This window comes from Oncorhynchus gorbuscha, unplaced genomic scaffold (genome assembly GCF_021184085.1).
Source record: "Oncorhynchus gorbuscha isolate QuinsamMale2020 ecotype Even-year unplaced genomic scaffold, OgorEven_v1.0 Un_scaffold_5143, whole genome shotgun sequence".
In the NCBI taxonomy this organism is placed as follows: Eukaryota; Metazoa; Chordata; class Actinopteri; order Salmoniformes; family Salmonidae; genus Oncorhynchus; species Oncorhynchus gorbuscha.
This window is the reverse complement of record NW_025749012.1, coordinates 9648-28543: the sequence shown is the minus strand read 5'-3', so window position 1 is coordinate 28543 and position 18896 is coordinate 9648. Positions and strand designations below refer to the sequence as shown.

The following is an 18896-nucleotide window of genomic DNA, read 5'->3' as shown; positions in this document are numbered from 1 at the left end:
AAGAGTGGCTACATGGACTATCTGAGTGGACCCTTGGACTTGACTTGTATTTTTCCCCGTTTCTATGCACAATCACAGGACTGATACTCGAAAACACACATACAATCATCATTACGCTGCTGCTACTCTGTCATAAACTCAGCAAATAAAGAAACGTCCTCTCACTGTCAACTGTGTTTATTTCAGAAAATCTAACGTGTAAATATTTGTATGAACATAACCAGATTCAACAACTGAAACATAAACTGAATAAGTTCCACAGACATGTGACTAACAGAAATGGAATAATGTGTCCTTGAACAAAGGGGGGGTCAAAATCAAAAGTAACAGTATCAGTATCTGGTGTGGCCACCAGCTGCATTAGGTACTGCATTGCATCTCCTCCTCATGGACTGCACCAGATTTGCCAGTTATTGCTGTGAGATGTTACCCCACTCTTCCACCAAGGTACCTGCAAGTTCCCGGACATTTCTGGGGGGAATGGCCCTAGCCCTCACCCTCCGATCTAACAGGTCGCCGAAGTGCTCAATGGGGTTGAGATCTGGGGTCTTTGCTCGACATGGCAGAACACTGACATTGCTGTCCTGCAGGAAATCATGCACAGAATGAGCAGTATGGCTGGGGGCATTGTCATGCTGGAGAGTCATGTCAGGATGAGCCTGCAGGAAGGGTACCACATGAGAGAGGAGGATATCTTCCCTGTAATGCACAGCGTTGAGATTACCTGCAATGACAACAAGCTCAGTCCAATGATGCTGTGACACACTGCACCAGACCATGATGGACCCTCCACCTCCAAATCGATCCCACTCCAGAGTACAGGCCTCGGTGTAACGATCATTCCTTCGACATTAAACACAAATTCGACCATCACCCCTGGTGAGACAAAACTGCAACTCGTCGGTGAAAAGCACTTTTTGCCAGTCCTGTCTGGTCCAGTGACAATGGGTTTGTGCCCATTGTTGCCGGTGATGTCTGGTGAGGACCTGCCTTTCAACAGGACTACAAGCCCTCAGTCCAGCCTCTCTCAGCTTATTGAGGACAGTCTGAGCACTGATGGAGGGATTGTGTGTTCCTGGTGTAACTTGGGCAGTTCTTGTTGCCATCCTATTCCTGTCCCGCAGGTGTGATGTTCGGATGTACCAATCCTGTGTTGTTACACGTGGTCTGCCACTGCGAGGAGGATCAGCTGTCCGTTCTGTCTGCCTGTAGCGCTGTCTTAGGCGCCACACAGTACGGACATTGCAATTTATTGCCCTGGCCACATCTGCAGTCCTCATGCCTCCTTGCAGCATGCCTAAGGCACATTCACGCAGATTAGCAGGGACCCTGGGCATCTTTCTTTTGGTGTTTTTCAGAGTCAGTAGAAAGGCCTCTTTAGTGTCCTAAGTTTTCATAACTGTGACCTTAATTGCCTACCTTCTGTAGGCTGTTAGTGTCTTAACGATCATTCCATAGGTGCATGTTCGTGAATTGTATATGGTTCATTAAACCCTTTACAATGAAAATCTGTGAAGTTATTTGAATTTTTACTAATTATCTTTGAAAGACAGGGTCCTGAAAAAAGGACGTTTCTTTTTTGCTGAGTTTATATGCTAACGCCTAGTCACTTACCCCTCCCTGTAAACTATCAACAGTGTCTCAGATACTATTCACATTCATAGACTTTTTACACATTTTGTTGTGTTGCAGCCTGAATTTGAAATGGATTGAATTTAGAATTTGTGTCACTGGGCTGCACGCAATACCCCATAATGTCAAAGTGGAATTCTGTTTTTTAGAAAAATAAGTTCAGGAGTAAAAATGTGCTTATCATGTCACATAATAAGTCACTCTGTGTGCAGAAATAGTGTTTTAACACGATTTTGAATGACAACCTCCTCTCTATATCCCACACATATAATTATCTGTAAGGGCCCTCAGTTGAGCCGTGAATTTCAAACACAGATTCAACCACAAAGACCAGGGATGTTTTCCAATGCCTCGCAAAGAAGGGCCCCTATTGGTACACGTCGGATGGTGTATCAATACACCCAGTTACTACAAAGATACAGGCGTCCTTCTTAACTCAGTTGCCAGAGAGTAAGGAAACCACTCGGGGATTTCACCATGAGGCCAATGGGGACTTTAAAACAGTTAGAGTTTAATGGCTGTGATAGTTTTCTCCTGAGTATGGATCAACACCGTTGTAGTTATTCCACAACACTAACCTAAATAACAGAGTGAAAAGAAGGAAGCCTGTACAGAATACAAATATTCCATAAGATGCATCTTGTTTGTAACAATGCACTAAAGTAATACCAAACAAATTTAGCAAAGAAATTAACTTCATGTCCTGAATATAAAGTGTTATATTTGGGGCAAATCCAACCAAACACATCACTGAGTATCATTCTTCATATTTTTAAGCATAGTGGTGGCTGCATCATGTTATGGGTATGCTTGTCAAGGGCAAGGACTAGGGAGTTTTTTAGGACAAAAATAAATGTAATAGAGCTAAGCACAGACAAGATCCTAGAGTAAAACCTGGTTCAATCTGCTTTCCAACAGACACTAGGAGACAAATTCACCTTTCAGCAGGACAATAACCTAAAATGCAAGGACAAAAATACCCTGGAGTTGCTTACCACGACGACATTGAATGTTCCTGAGTGGCCTAGTTACAGTTTGGACTTAAAGCGGCATGGACATCTATGGCAAGACATGAAAATGGCTATCTAGCAATGATCAACAACTAAGTTGACAGAGCATGAAGAATTTTAAAAGTGCTAATATTGCACAATGCAGGTGTGCAAAAGCTCTTAGAGACGCACCCAGAAAGACTCACAGCTGTAATCACTGCCAAAGGTGATTCTAATATGTATTGACTAAGGGGTGTGAAAACCTATGATGTATTTCTGTATTTCATTTTCAATACATTTGCAAAAATGTCTAAAAACATGTCTTTACTTTGTCATTATGCAGTATTGTGTGTAGATGGGTGAATTTTTTCAATCTATTTTGAATGCAGGCTGTAACAAAACTAAATGTGGAATAAGTTAAGGGGTTTGAATACTTTCTGAAGGCACTGTAGCTCTCTCACTCCAGTATCCCTGCACATTGTAAATATGGTACTGGAACTGACCCTGTATATACAGTGGGGCAAAAAGTATTTAGTCAGCCACCAATTGTGCAAGTTCTCCCACTTAAAAAGATGAGAGAGGCCTGTAATTTTCATCATAGGTACACTTCAACTGTAACAGACAAAATGAGAAAGTAAATCCAATGAATTTATTTGCAAATGATGGTGGAAAATAAGTATTTGGTCAATAACAAAAGTTTCTCAATACTTTGTTATATACCCTTTGTTTGGCAATGACAGAGGTCAAACGTTTTCTGTAAATCTTCACAAGGTTTTCACACACTGTTGCTGGTATTTTGGCCCATTCCTCTATGCAGATCTCCTCTAGAGCAGTGATGTTTTGGAGCTGTTGCTGGGCAACACAGACTTTCAACTCCCTCCAAAGATGTTCTATGGGGTTGAGATCTGGAGACTGGCTAGGCCACTCCAGGACCTAGAAATGCTTCTTATGAAGCCACTCCTTCATTGCCCGGGTGGTGTGTTTGGGATCATTGTCATGCTGAAAGACCCAGCCACGTTTCATCTTCAATGCCCTTGCTGATGGAAGGAGGTTTTCACTCAAAATCACACGATACATGGCCCCATTCATTCTTTCCTTTACACGGATCAGTCGTCCTGGTCCCTTTGCAGAAAAACAGCCCCAAAGCATGATCTTTCCACCCCCATGCTTCACAGTAGGTATGGTGTTCTTTGGATGCAACTCAGCATTCTTTGTCCTCCAAACACGACGAGTTGAGTTTTTACCAAAAATTTATATTTTGGTTTCCATATGACATTCTCCCAATCTTCTTCTGGATCATCCAACTGCTCTCTAGCAAACTTCAGACGGGCCTGGACATGCACTGGCTTAAGCAGGGGGACACGTCTGGCACTGCAGGATTTGAGTCCCTGGCGGCGTAGTGTGTTACTGATGGTAGGCTTTGTTACTTTGGTCCCAGCTCTCTGCAGGTCATTCACTAGGTCCCCCCGTGTGGTTCTGGGATTTTTGCTCACCGTTCTTGTTATCATTTTGACCCCACGGGGTGAGATCTTGCGTGGAGCCCCAGATCGAATGAGATTATCAGTGGTCTTGTATGTCTTCCATTTCCTAATAATTGCTCCCACAGTTGATTTCTTCAAACCAAGCTGCTTTGGAGTGTGACTGTTTGAGGTTGTGACAGGTGTCTTTTATACTGATAACAAGTTCAAACAGGTGCCATTGATACGGGTAACGAGTGGAGGACAGAGGAGCCTCTTAAAGAAGAAGTTACAGGTCTGTGAGAGCCAGAAATCTTGCTTGTTTGTAGGTGACCAAATACTTATTTACCACCATAATTTGAAAATAAATACATTTAAAATCCTATAATGTTATTTTCTGGATTTTCTTTCTCATTTCGTCTGTCATAGTTGAAGTGTACCTATGATTAAAATTACAGGCCTCTCTCATCTTTTTAAGTGGGAGAACTTGCAAAATTGGTGGCTGACTAAATACTTCTTTGCCCCACGGTAGCGCCATACTTTCTCCTGTTCTTCTTATTTCTTATTTATTGTCTGTGATTGTTGGAGCTTATGTTAGTTTAGTGCTACAGTACATTGATTGATTTATCACCGTATCGTTGGGTTTGGAAGAAAGGCATTTCACTACACTTGTGCAAGTGACATTAAACTTCAAACTTGAGAGAGACAGAGAGAGACAGAGAGACAGGGAGAGAGAAACATGAGACCTGCAGTACCACATGCCTATGACTCCTGAAGGTTCCTATGACCTTCACACTGGTATCAGTCCCACTTCATTCAGGGAAATAATATTATACACAGTCCCACTGCACCTGAAAACACACACATACACAAACACAAGCACACTCATCAGAAGGTACTCAGACCCAGTGGAGTCTGTGTGGAGACAAACACTCTGTCTGTTACACAGGGATCACATTGCTGCTCCATTCATCTCCAGGCCATATTAGAAATGCATGTTGCTTTTTAGTACCAAATTCATTTCCAGACATTGAAAGGGATAATTTCTCATGGATGTGCATTTACATAAAAAATGCTCCCCTCACACACACACACACACACACACACACACACACACACACACACACACACACACACACACACACACACACACACACACACACACACACACAGTGTCTCAGTAGTCTCTCGTATCATAACCAAGAGGTCCTCCTGATCCAAAGCCACATTGAGTGGCGGTATTACAGGCTTATTGGGAAGGAGAATGATTCTGGCAAGAAGAGCGGTGACTGTTTAATCCGCAGACAGGCGGTTATTGTGTTGTATAGATGTGTCCATATCATCACTGAAAAGAAATAGTGAGCTTTTCAAACCCAGGGGCTGAACGGCTGTATTGAACCTAAACCTGGTAGCAATGTGTTTTGGGGGAAAATATTGCTCCTTTTGCTGACAGTTTGGAATGACATGGTTCTGCATTAAATAAAGACAACACTCAACATCACACAGCTGAATATCATATCCTATGATCATGGTGTCAATCAAAACAGAGGAGGAGAGATCCTTCTCCAGGTAATTTGAACCAGTGGTGACTGAACAGGGCCCTGGTTCAATCAAAAGTACTGTGTTGTTAGACTTCTCCAGGAACCAGTGACTGAACAGAGGAGAGTTGTTATGTTGTTAGACTCTCCAGGTAATTTGGTAACCAGTGGTGACTGAACAGGGCCCTTGGTTCAATCAGAAGAGAGTACTGTGTTGTTAGACTTCTCCAGGTAACTTGGTAACCAGTGGTGACTGAACAGGGCCCTTGGTTCAATCAGAGGAGAGTACTGTGTTGTTAGACTTCTCCAGGTAACTTGGTAACCAGTGGTGACTGAACAAGGCCCTTGGTTCAATCAGAAGAGAGTTCTGTTGTTAGACTTCTCCAGCTAACTTGGTAACCAGTGGTGACTGAACAGGGCCCTTGGTTCAATCAGAGGAGAGTTCTGTTGTTAGACTTCTCCAGGTAACTTGGTAACCAGTGGTGACTGAACAGGGCCCTTGGTTCAATCAGAGGAGAGTACTGTGTTGTTAGACTTCTCCAGGTAACTTGGTAACCAGTGGTGACTGAACAGGGCCCTTGGTTAAATCAGAAGAGAGTTCTGTTGTTAGACTTCTCCAGGTAACTTGGTAACCAGTGGTGACTGAACAGGGCCCTTGGTTCAATCAGAGGAGAGTTCTGTTGTTAGACTTCTCCAGGTAACTTGGTAACCAGTGGTGACTGAACAGGGCCCTTGGTTCAATCAGAGGAGAGTACTGTGTTGTTAGACTTCTCCAGGTAACTTGGTAACCAGTGGTGACTGAACAGGGCCCTTGGTTAAATCAGAAGAGAGTTCTGTTGTTAGACTTCTCCAGGTAACTTGGTAACCAGTGGTGACTGAACAGGGCCCTTAGTTCAATCAGAAGAGAGTACTGTGTTGTTAGACTTCTCCAGGTAACTTGGTAACCAGTGGTGACTGAACAGGGCCCTTGGTTCAATCGGAAGAGAGTACTGTGTTGTTAGACTTCTCCAGGTAACTTGGTAACCAGTGGTGACTGAACAGGGCCCTTGGTTTCTCACCTGGGGTCACACAGTTTGCTGTCTTATCTGGTTTTCACTGTGTTGTTAGGACTCTTGGTGCAGTCCCTAGGATGTGACATCACGACCCCATACCTTCAGGAACATATTCTGTCAGCCTAATTTCTAAATGAATCCTCATCGCTCCTCACAGTTAACCTACATGAGGATCCCTGTATGGTCCTTCCTTATTCATGGAGATCTGCTTCTCTAGGTAACATGCTGTTATTTTAGCTGCTATATCCTCAGATGTGTGAGGTGGGCGTTTTTCCCAGTCTTTAAGGTGTTTTGCCTTAGTCACTGAGTACAGGTTTCGGCCAAGTACATTTTTTCGCACACAAACAACGACTACATCTCCTCTGCCCAGACCCGCGTCCTCTATCTTAACACACATCCCCTAACGTAGCAGGCGTAAGAGAAACACCTGGAACTAGATCCCCTATATTCTGGTCTGTTCAACCAATCCAGTAAATGTGGAGGAGGAGTTATGTCGCCCTGCGGTCACCTTGTTATGTCCAAAAGTAGAAGTCAGGTCACAGGCTCTCTTTTTTTCATTTCCCCTGAAAACCAGAACATCCAGTTGTTGAGGACTCAGCAGAGGCTACACCACACATGAAAGACAGCGAGAGAGAGAGAGTGATATAGAGAGACAGAGAGAGAGAGAGAGAGAGAGAGAGAGAGAGAGAGAGAGAGAGAGAGAGAGAGAGAGAGAGAGAGAGAGAGAGAGTGATATAGGGAGAGAGAGAGAGAGATAGTGATATAGAGAGACAGAGACAAAGACAGAGAGAGAGAGATAGATACATACAGAGAAAGAGAGAGTAAGTGTGAGTCCTACTGACCTGAGCCTGGGCAGTGGTGTCATTCAGAGCTCTACTCAGAGCCTGGGTCAGCCCTCTACGCAGGTTCTGTCTCTGGATGCTGTCCAGGCGGTTCCTTCTCACATGGATGGTCAGAACTGTAGAGACAAAAATATGAGAGGGAGAGAGAGAGAGAGAGAGAGAGAGGGGGGGAGAGAGGGGTGGGATAGAGAGAGAGAGAGAGAGAGAGAGAGAGAGAGAGAGAGAGAGAGAGAGAGAGAGAGAGAGAGAGAGAGAGAGATGCACTCCCTACGACGTGACTGTCCACCAGAGAGAGAGAGAGGGGGGTGGGAGAGAGAGAGAGAGAGAGAGAGAGAGGGGGGAGAGGGGTGGGAGAGAGAGAGAAAGAGAGAGAGGGAGGAGGAGGCAGGGAAGAGAAGAGAGAGGGAAGGCATATTCTATTTGGAAAATAGAACTACTGTATATATAGTCAACTATATATCTGTGTATTTACAACCATAACCCCAACTACGACCAACAATGTAACAACCTGTTGAGAAAAGGTTCATGTCATTCTTTTTTCTGTGTCTCTTACTTGTTTTAACCCAGATCTTCTCTGTGACGTTGCACTGCCGGGGTGGAGCCTCCGTGGTGGTGGTGAAGGGGAACGGGGTGGTCGTCCCTCTGGGTTTTGTCTTTGGGATTGGAGGTGGCAGTGTTCTCCTGGAGGCTGGAGCAGTGGTGGTTCTGCGTGTTGTTGTCGTGGTTGGGCTCTCTGTGATTGGCTGTGTTGTGGTTGAAGCTATGGTTGTGGTGGTCACGGTCGTGAGCTGGAGGGATGCAGTCGTTGTGTCCTCTCGAGGGGTCAAAGGTGACACCTGTGACGTTGTGAGTGCAGGCCTGTCGCCTAAGGTGAGGTTCCCTGTTTGGGATAATCTGGTCTCGTTGTCTTTGGGGAAATGAACCCCTGTCTCTATGGATGTTCCCACAGTTAACTCGTCCATCGCTGTCTCTGTAACAAGAACAGAAGTCACACTCACTTCCTCTGAGAGATGGGAGGGGAATGATGATGTCACACTAGATGCCAGGGCAATTAATGATGATGTAACACCACGAGACATGAGTGCGGAGGAAGATGACATACCAGTGGACAAGTGGACAGTGGATGATGATGTCACGCTGGATGCCAGGGAGCTGGGTGATGAAGTCACACCATGGGACATGAGGGCATGGGACATGACAAAAGGGCAGAGGATGATGACGTCATACCAGTGGAGGGTAAGACACTTGATGGGGATGGTGACATCACACTCAACCCAGAAGTGGATGATGATGTTGAATCAGAACGTTCCATGGAGAGGGAGGACAGACTGGGAGCTGTGGTGGGACTAGACACACTGTTGATGTGAGATTGGTGTGACACAACGGATGATGATGATGTCATTGATGACAAGGCGGAAGATGATGAAGACACTGGTGATGAAGATATCGCTGCTGCTGATGATGATGAAGATGGTGATAATGATGATGGTGAGGATGATAATGATGATGATGATGAGGGTGATGATGACAAGTCTACTTGTACGTTCATTGTTGAGTTAGTATGTCCCGTATCCATAATGACATGTTCATGGGGTGCAGGGGTATTCAGAACTGTTGCGTCAGAAATAGTGACAGACTCCGACGTGCTAACACTTACATTCCTCTCAGACGCTGTATACTTGTTCTGATGGGCAGATGAGAGGTAGATGACGGCTGAAATAGTCACAGAGTTATCAGTTGTGGTAGAGACTGGCATGGACACTGATAATGGTGATGTTACCCCCTCTAACAGGGGAGTGTTGTTCTCTGGCATGGACACTGATAATGGTGATGTTACCCCCTCTAACAGGGGAGTGTTGTTCTCTGGCATGGACACTGATAATGGTGATGTTACCCCCTCTAACAGGGGAGTGTTGTTCTCTGGCATGGACTCTGATAATGCTGATGTTACCCCCTCTAACAGGGGAGTGTTGTTCTCTGGCATGGACACTGATAATGCTGATGTTACCCCCTCTAACAGGGGAGTGTTGTTCTCTGGCATGGACTCTGATAATGCTGATGTTACCCCCTCTAACAGGGGAGTGTTGCTCTCTGGCATGGACTCTGATAATGCTGATGTTACCCCCTCTAACAGGGGAGTGTTGTTCTCTGGCATGGACTCTGTTAATGCTGATGTTACCCCCTCTAACAGGGGAGTGTTGTTCTCCGTGGTTCTCTTCTGTGTAGTGGAGGATATAGAAGCCACCAGATTGGCTGGCGTCAAACTCCAGGGATTGGGTAATGGTGTCACTTTAGAATATGTGACAGATGTGTGTCCAACAAAGGTATCCTCTCTCCCATTTGACATCAGTGTAGCTGCACCAGGGGAGAATGCTCTATCAGGTGAGTGAGAGGAGACAGATGGACCAGGGGAGAATGCTCTATCAGGTGAGTGAGAGGAGACAGATGGACCAGGGGAGAATGGGTGAGTGAGAGGAGACAGATGGACCAGGGGAGAATGCTCTATCAGGTGAGTGAGAGGAGACAGATGGACCAGGGGAGAATGCTCTATCAGGTGAGTGAGAGGAGACAGATGGACAGATGGACAGATGGACCAGGGGAGAATGCTCTATCAGGTGAGTGAGAGGAGACAGATGGACCAGGGGAGAATGCTCTATCAGGTGAGTGAGAGGAGACAGATGGTAGAGAAAGATACCTACTATGTCCATTGAGTCCCAGGGTTTTAGTGGAAAGTCCCCCAGTATTAGAGGTTATGGTATTAAAATATGTAGACCATGTTGTTGAGGACACGCCCATTTTCCTGTCTGTATCAGAATGAGAACTATGCTCATTTATTAATGGTGTCTGTGGCGGAGTAGGGTATTCCCTCATGACAGTGGGACTTTCTGACATTGTAGAGAGAACATATTTTCCCCTTATTGTGCTTTTTGTTCTGTGGGAGACAAGTTTAAGAGGAGTCAGAACAGCCTCTGCAGTGTTAACATATGCAGGGATATCAGTGGGGCGTGGATAAGGAGAACCTTCAGAGTCGGTCCCTCTGGAAATCAAGGAGTCCTCTGTAACATAAGAGGAGGGTGTTGGAGAACTCATTAATGGGGGTGTTCCCTTATAAACATGAACACTTAGGTCTGTGATGTAAGTGGAGGAATCCTCAACTATAGCAGAAAGGGGCCTAACTGAGCCCGTCTCTGTGTTCTCAGCAGGCGTGTGTGTAATATCAGCAGAAGCATCAAGTGGTGTCAGATGTTCAGGTGAACTGGAGTGGACCTGGGCTGTGGAGTGGACCTGGGCTGTGGAGTGGACCTGGGCTGTGGAGTGGACCTGGGCTGTGGAGTGGACCTGGGATGTGGAGTGGACCTGGGATGTGGAGTGGACCTGGGATGTGGAGTGGACCTGGGCTGTGGAGTGGAACTGGGCTGGAGTGGACCTGGGATGTGGAGTGGACCTGGGATGTGGAGTGGACCTGGGATGTGGAGTGGACCTGGGATGTGGAGTGGACCTGGGATGTGGAGTGGACCTGGGATGTGGAGTGGACCTGGGATGTGGAGTGGACCTGGGATGTGGAGTGGACCTGGGATGTGGAGTGAACCTGGGCTGTGGAGTGGATCTGGGCTGGGAGTGGACCTGGGATGTGGACCTGGGCTGTGGAGTGGACCTGGGCTGTGGAGTGGACCTGGGATGTGGAGTGGACCTGGGCTGAGGAGTGGACCTGGGATGTGGAGTGGACCTGGGCTGTGGAGTGGACCTGGGCTGTGGAGTGGACCTGGGCTGTGGAGTGTGTTTGAAAAGTGTGATCTGTCTCGCCTGTCGCAGTAGGATCGGGTGAGCCGACAAACAGTGAGGTCCATGTTGAGGACATGTCTCTCTCTGCTGTATCAGGGGACGTTTCAGATAACATTTCAGTTGACATTTCAGAGGAATTTACAGGGGACATTTCAGCTGACTTATCTAGGGACATTTCAGGGGTCATATCAGGGGAACCTACCTCAGACCCTGTGCTAACAGAAATATACAATGGCCTTGTTTGAAACTGGGTCGCTGACAGTGAGGTAGCGCGAGGCGTCGCTAACAGCACTACAGGTCTGTGTGTAGATGTTGTTCCTCTAGAGCCAGACTGGGTTGGTGCATCATCAGTTCTGTGGAGACTAGAGACAGTTGGGTTAAAGTAAGGGTGCTTGGTGGTCAGGATGAAGGAGAGGGTGAATTGGGGATCCTGGGGTACTGTTGAGGGACTAGCATGCAGGGTGGGAGAGGTTAACGCCCGTGTCAGGTGCTGAGCTAAAGTTGATGGATCAGTGACAGGAAGTGACATCAGGCCCGTGTCAGAATTCAAAGAAGGAGTCAGCGAGGTTAGAGGGGTCAATCCTGCGTCTCCAAGGGTTACGCTACTAGCAGACATGGGCGAGTCACTCAGTGTTCCAGAAACAGAGCTGAGAGTGGAGTCACTCAGTGTTCCAGATACAGAGCTGAGAGTGGAGTCACTCAGTGTTCCAGATACAGAGCTGAGAGTGGAGTCACTCAGTGTTCCAGATACAGAACTGAGAGTGGAGTCACTGAGTGTTCCAGATACAGAACTGAGAGTGGAGTCACTCAGTGTTCCAGATACAGAACTGAGAGTGGAGTCACTCAGTGTTCCAGATACAGAGCTGAGAGTGGAGTCACTCAGTGTTCCAGATACAGAGCTGAGAGTGGAGTCACTCAGTGTTCCAGATACAGAGCTGAGAGTGGAGTCACTCAGTGTTCCAGATACAGAGCTGAGAGTGGAGTCACTCAGTGTTCCAGATACAGAGCTGAGAGTGGAGTCACTCAGTGTTCCAGATACAGAACTGAGAGTGGAGTTACTCAGTGTTCCAGATACAGAGCTGAGAGTGGAGTCACTCAGTGTTCCAGATACAGAACTGAGAGTGGAGTCACTCAGTGTTCCAGATAGAGAACTGAGAGATGAACTGAGTCACTCAGTGTTCAGATACAGAGCTGAGAGTGGAGTCACTGTTCAGTGTTCCAGATACAGAACTGAGAGTGGAGTCACTCAGTGTTCCAGATACAGAGCTGAGAGTGTGTTCCAGATCACACTCAGTGTTCCAGATACAGAACTGAGAGTGGAGTCACTCAGTGTTCCAGATACAGAACTGAGTGGAGTCACTCAGTGTTCCAGATACAGAGCTGAGATACAGAACTGATAGTGGAGTGGAGTCACTGAGAGTGGAGTCAGTGTTCCAGATACAGAGATACTGAGAGTCACTCATTGTTCCAGATACAGAACTGGAGTCACTCAGTGTTCCAGATACAGAACTGAGAGTGGAGTCACTCAGTGTTCCAGATACAGAGCTGAGAGTGGAGTCACTCAGTGTTCCAGATACAGAGTGGAGTCACTCAGTGTTCCAGATACAGAACTGAGAGTGGAGTCACTCAGTGTTCCAGATACAGAACTGAGAGTGGAGTCACTCAGTGTTCCAGATACAGAACTGAGAGTGGAGTCACTGAGATAGTGGAGTCACTCAGTGTTCCAGATACAGAACTGATAGTGGAGTCACTCAGTGTTCCAGATACAGAACTGATAGTGGAGTCACTCAGTGTTCCAGATACAGAACTGAGAGTGGAGTCACTCAGTGTTCCAGATACAGAACTGATAGTGGAGTCACTCAGTGTTCCAGATACAGAACTGATAGTGGAGTCACTCAGTGTTCCAGATACAGAACTGATAGTGGAGTCACTCAGTGTTCCAGATACAGAGCTGAGAATGGAGTCACTGAGGGGGTGACTTCTTGTCTGGGCAGTTGAATCCAAGCTGACTTCCCCTCCTGCTCTTCCTCCCTCATCATTATTCCTATTGGGGTCAGGAGAGCTTGGGCTGGTGTGCCCTGTGGCTGTTACTAAATCACTGGGATATGTTGAGCTCTGAGGAGATGCTGTGCTCCAGTAAGAGCCTGTTAACTTAGCCACTGTGGTGTCTGAGCGGGGTGAGCCGGTATCTGACAGGGTTGGTAAGGTGTTAGATGAGATAGGGAAACATGCTGTCGATATTCTGCTCGTCACAGCCGGCGACACACTTGAATCTACAGCATGAGAAGGCACTGAGGTAACTGCTACAGGCCAGGAGCTTCTTATAAAAGCCGTCTGACTACCTGTCCATGTCTTATCTCTTTCCGCCCTGTTTGGTGTTGCACTGATATATTCCCCTGTGATGAGACTAGGAACTAAATATCCTTGTGGGGGAGTAGGTGGAGGTGACATCAATGCTAAGCGGACAGTTTGTAATACGCCCTGTTGGCTTTGATTAGCTTGACTGTCCTGGACACGAGAGGAGAGAAGTAAAGAGCTTGTCTCTCTGTTGTTAGTGAAAACAGTCCTGGTCCGGCGGCTGTGTGATGATCTGATGGTTCTGGCTGAAACGTTGAAAGGGACGTTTCCAGAGGTAACACTAGTAGAGGTGGAGTGGTTTGGTTCTGTCTTTGCTGGTTTCCATGTTGTGAAAGGGCTGGCATCGATTTTGTTTGGCGATGTTGTCCTTTGTGTCCCATACAAGCCATGGGATTGAAGCAATGCCGGAGCTGCAGACTCCTGAGTCCTGACTTGTGATTTGGTGCCACTGGTCTCTGTGGTCACTCCTCTAGTCAGTGATTGGTGAGTGGAGTCAGAGAGGGGAAGTGGTAAGCTCTTTGTGACTGTAAATATATCTACATCTAAACTAATGCTGGATTGGATTGGAGGATTCAATGCTGTTTTATTCAGAGGAAACACAGATGACACCGATGAGGCTGTTTGTGTCACACTGACAGGGTTAGACGGGCTTGAGATGTCATAGGATAAAGCAAAGGCTGCTGTTATTAACCATTCAGATGAGGATGCTGGTGATAGTGATGATGCTGGTGATGATGGTGAAGCTGGTGATGATGGTGAAGCTGGTGATGATGATGATGGTGGTGGTGATGATGATGATATTGCTGCTGCTGCTGTTGGTGATGGTGGTGATGATGCTGCTGATGGTGATGACACTGCTAATGATGATGGTGATAGTGATGATGCTGGTGATGATGATGATGATGATGGTGGTGATGATGATGATATTGCTGCTGCTGATGGTGGTGCTAATGATGATGGCGATGACATTGCTAATGATGATAATGGTGGTGATGATGATAGTGATAACATTGCTGCTGATGATGGTGATGATAATATTGTTGATGATGAGAACAATGTATGTGCTGATGATGACACTGCCCTCCAATCCCCAGTCATGAAGGACGCCACTGATGACACTGACATTGATGACGTCTTGGTCTGGTGAAGCATGCTGGGAGTCAAACCTGAGCTGTCAGACAGGTCTCTGCTCGGCTCCACAGAAGAAGAAGAAGAAGAGAAGGGAGCAACCGAAGGCCACAGGCTGGTTTGGTTGTTGTCCTTGGTGATGGTTGGCGAGGTCTTGGATCGGACCAAGCTCAGTGGGTGTTTATCCGCCAGCAGGGTCAGTATGGAGGAGAAGGCAGGCTGCTCTTTCAGGCCCACCCCCTCTGACACAGCCCTGCCATCTGGTTGGCCGACTGATAAAGGCTCCTCATCCACCAACAGTAAGCCGGCCAATGGGTGAATGGGATGGGCGGAGGCTGTTGTGTCATTGGGTACATCAGAAGAACCAGAGGCGACGTTGTTTGTCTCATCTGGAATAGAGCGAAAAGGGAAGCAAGGGGTCAATGCTGGCTACTTAAACCATGGAGGGGTCAATGCTGGCTACTTAAACCATGGAGGGGTCAATGCTGGCTACTTAAACCATGGAGGGGTCAATGCTGGCTACTTAAACCATGGAGGGGTCAATGCTGGCTACTTAAACCATGGAGGGGTCAATGCTGGCTACTTAAACCATGGAGGGGTCAATGCTGGCTACTTAAACCATGGAGGGGTCAATGCTGGCTACTTAAACCATGGAGGGGTCAATGCTGGCTACTTAAACCATGGAGGGGTCAATGCTGGCTACTTAAACCATGGAGGGGTCAATGCTGGCTACTTAAACCATGGAGGGGTCAATGCTGGCTACTTAAACCATGGAGGGGTCAATGCTGGCTACTTAAACCATGGAGGGGTCAATGCTGGCTACTTAAACCATGGAGGGATCATTTTAAAGTTGCACAAAGTTTCAGAGTGAGAGTGTGTCATTTTATTTCCATTTAGAGCAAAACCATTCAAACACTTTTTCCATTTTGCCTGGGATTCAGAAATGAGTTATTTGAAGAGAGAGAATAGCAATCAGAATCCTTACACTGCAGGAGCCATTGAGAATCTACAACCCCTTTCATCCCCTGAATAGAGATGGCTGAAATTGTATGAAATGTCCTCTGAATCATGTACATGCATTAAAAACACCTTGATGTCTATTATAAAAATAATCTTATTAAACCTGTATTCTTAAAAAATATATATATTTTGACCTCAAATCGTTTTAAAGTACTAATGTCACAGAGAGAGACATCTGGTTCAGGTGTCACAAACAAGCTGGCAGTGATAACAGCTCTAAGATGGCCGTCTGGCTGTGAGGCTGGCACTAGTCCCCCTCTCCTCTCCATTCTCAGCACGTCCCCAAACATCCTCTGCACATCTGTCTGGGGGGGGGTTCTTTTATAGATTTACATGCCTGCCACATCACCTGCTGTATGTTTCACCTGGCAAGGTGGGTGCATCCAGCAGCTAACACACACACTTTTTAATACCCAAATCTTGAAAATCAGTGTTAAGATCATCATGTTTCCCACAGACAAGTATCCTATCTACTAAAACACCAGGTATTTCTACTCAATACCCACACACACAGATCAGGACTGTTTTACAATACCCACACAGATCAGGACTGTTTTACAATACCCACACACACAGATCAGGACTGTTTTACAATATACACACAGATCAGGACTGTTTTACAATACCCACACACACAGATCGGGACTGTTTTACAATACCCCACACACAGATCGGGACTGTTTTACAATACCCACACACACAGATCAGGACTGTTTTACAATACCCACACACACAGATCAGGACTGTTTTACAATACACACACAGATCAGGACTGTTTTACAATACCCACACAGATCAGGACTGTTTTACAATACCCACACAGATCAGGACTGTTTTACAATACCCACACACACAGATCAGGACTGTTTTACAATACCCACACACACAGATCAGGACTGTTTTACAATACCCACACACACAGATCAGGACTGTTTTACAATACCCACACACACAGATCAGGACTGTTTTACAATACCCACACACACAGATCAGGACTGTTTTACAATACCCACACACACAGATCAGGACTGTTTTACAATACCCACACACACAGATCAGGACTGTTTTACAATACCCACACACACAGATCAGGACTGTTTTACAATACCCACACACACAGATCAGGACTGTTTTACAATACCCACACACACAGATCAGGACTGTTTTACAATACCCACACACACAGATCAGGACTGTTTTACAATACCCACACACACAGATCAGGACTGTTTTACAATACCCACACACACAGATCAGGACTGTTTTACAATACCCACACACACAGATCAGGGCTGTTTTACAATATACACACACAGATCAGGACTGTTTTACAATATACACACACAGATCAGGACTGTTTTACAATATACACACACAGATCAGGACTGTTTTACAATACCCACACACACAGATCAGGACTGTTTTACAATACCCACACACACAGATCAGGACTGTTTTACAATACCCACACACACAGATCAGGACTGTTTTACAATACACACACAGATCAGGACTGTTTTACAATACCCACACACACACAGATCAGGACTGTTTTACAATACCCACACAGATCAGGACTGTTTTACAATACCCACACACACACAGATCAGGACTGTTTTACAATACCCACACACACACAGATCAGGACTGTTTTACAATACCCACACACACACACAGATCAGGACTGTTTTACAATACACACACAGATCAGGACTGTTTTACAATACCCACACAGATCAGGACTGTTTTACAATACCCACACACACACAGATCAGGACTGTTTTACAATACCCACACACACACAGATCAGGACTGTTTTACAATACCACACACACAGATCAGGACTGTTTTACACACACAGATCAGGACTGTTTTACAATACCCACACACACAGATCAGGACTGTTTTACAATATCACACAGATCAGACTGTTTTACAATACCCACACACACACAGATCAGGACTGTTTTACAATACACACACACAGATCAGGACTGTTTTACAATACACACACAGATCAGGACTGTTTTACAATACCCACACAGACAGAGATCAGGACTGTTTTACAATATACACACAGATCAGGACTGTTTTACAATACCCACACACACAGAGGGGGATTGTTTTACATACCCAGCAGAGGCTTTGGCTTTTACAATTTCACACACTGACCCCTCGGGCATAACATTTCTCATAAACTTTGCATCGAACAAAAGTCATCTAAAAACTATTTTTTCCCAGACATTTTCCCACCGTTAAATGACAATTGTAACGGGATATCATAAACATGCATAAAGCTCAGTGAAATGCCAATATCAACGGCCACTTGGTTTCAATGCATTCTGAAATGTCACCGATACCCTCAGACAATTCATATTACATGTCCATATAAGTGGGTTCCAAGACAGACCATCTTAATAACTGAGAGGGAGGTTGATAAACAGTTTAAAACCTTTATTCATTACAAATAATAAACCCCCTTCACACTTCATTCATTTGAGCCTACACTTAACATGTTTTGATGTTATTTGAGAGAGTAAGTGCTAGTTTAAGTCACTCTATAAATAAATGTGAAAAAACAGATGGATATCAGGCTAAAGGCCCAATAAATGTTTTGCCACTATGAGAGAACCCAGGATCTACTGCCTGTCACCATTCCAACATGAGAGGCATCTTCCTTTCCTGACCCCCCTCTGGTCTGCTGGATGGGGGCTGGTCTGGAGCGGAGGTGTGGGGTCCACCTGCAGTTTGTCACCTGCTCCGAGACAGCTGAGCATATGGGACACAGCCACAGAAGAGAGGAAAGGAGAGGACAGAGAGGGGCGAGTAGAGAGGTATAATGGAATAAAGAGAAAAGCATATGGGACACAGCAACAGAAGAGAGGAAAGGAGAGGACAGAAAGGGGCGAGTAGAGAGGTATAATGGAATAAAGAGAAAAGCATATCGGACACAGCCACAGAAGAGAGGAAAGGAGAGGACAGAGGGGCGAGTAGAGAGGTATAATGGAATAAAGAGAAAAGCATATGGGACACAGCAACAGAAGAGAGGAAAGGAGAGGACAGAGAGGGGCGAGTAGAGAGGTATAATGGAATAAAG

The 18896-nt window shown here is 45.9% G+C and overlaps 1 protein-coding gene across 1 annotated transcript; it reads right to left on the bottom strand.

Annotated features, from left to right (window-relative positions):
• Positions 1-7510: 7510 nt before the first annotated feature.
• Positions 7511-18568, bottom strand: LOC124028969 (cell wall protein DAN4-like; the record flags this gene model as incomplete). Its single annotated transcript, XM_046340851.1, has 4 exons — positions 7511-7626; positions 8064-8480; positions 14818-15168; positions 18462-18568. Coding segments are annotated over 4 exons (991 nt in total), but the record flags the coding sequence as incomplete, so codon positions are not given.
• Positions 18569-18896: the final 328 nt, after the last annotated feature.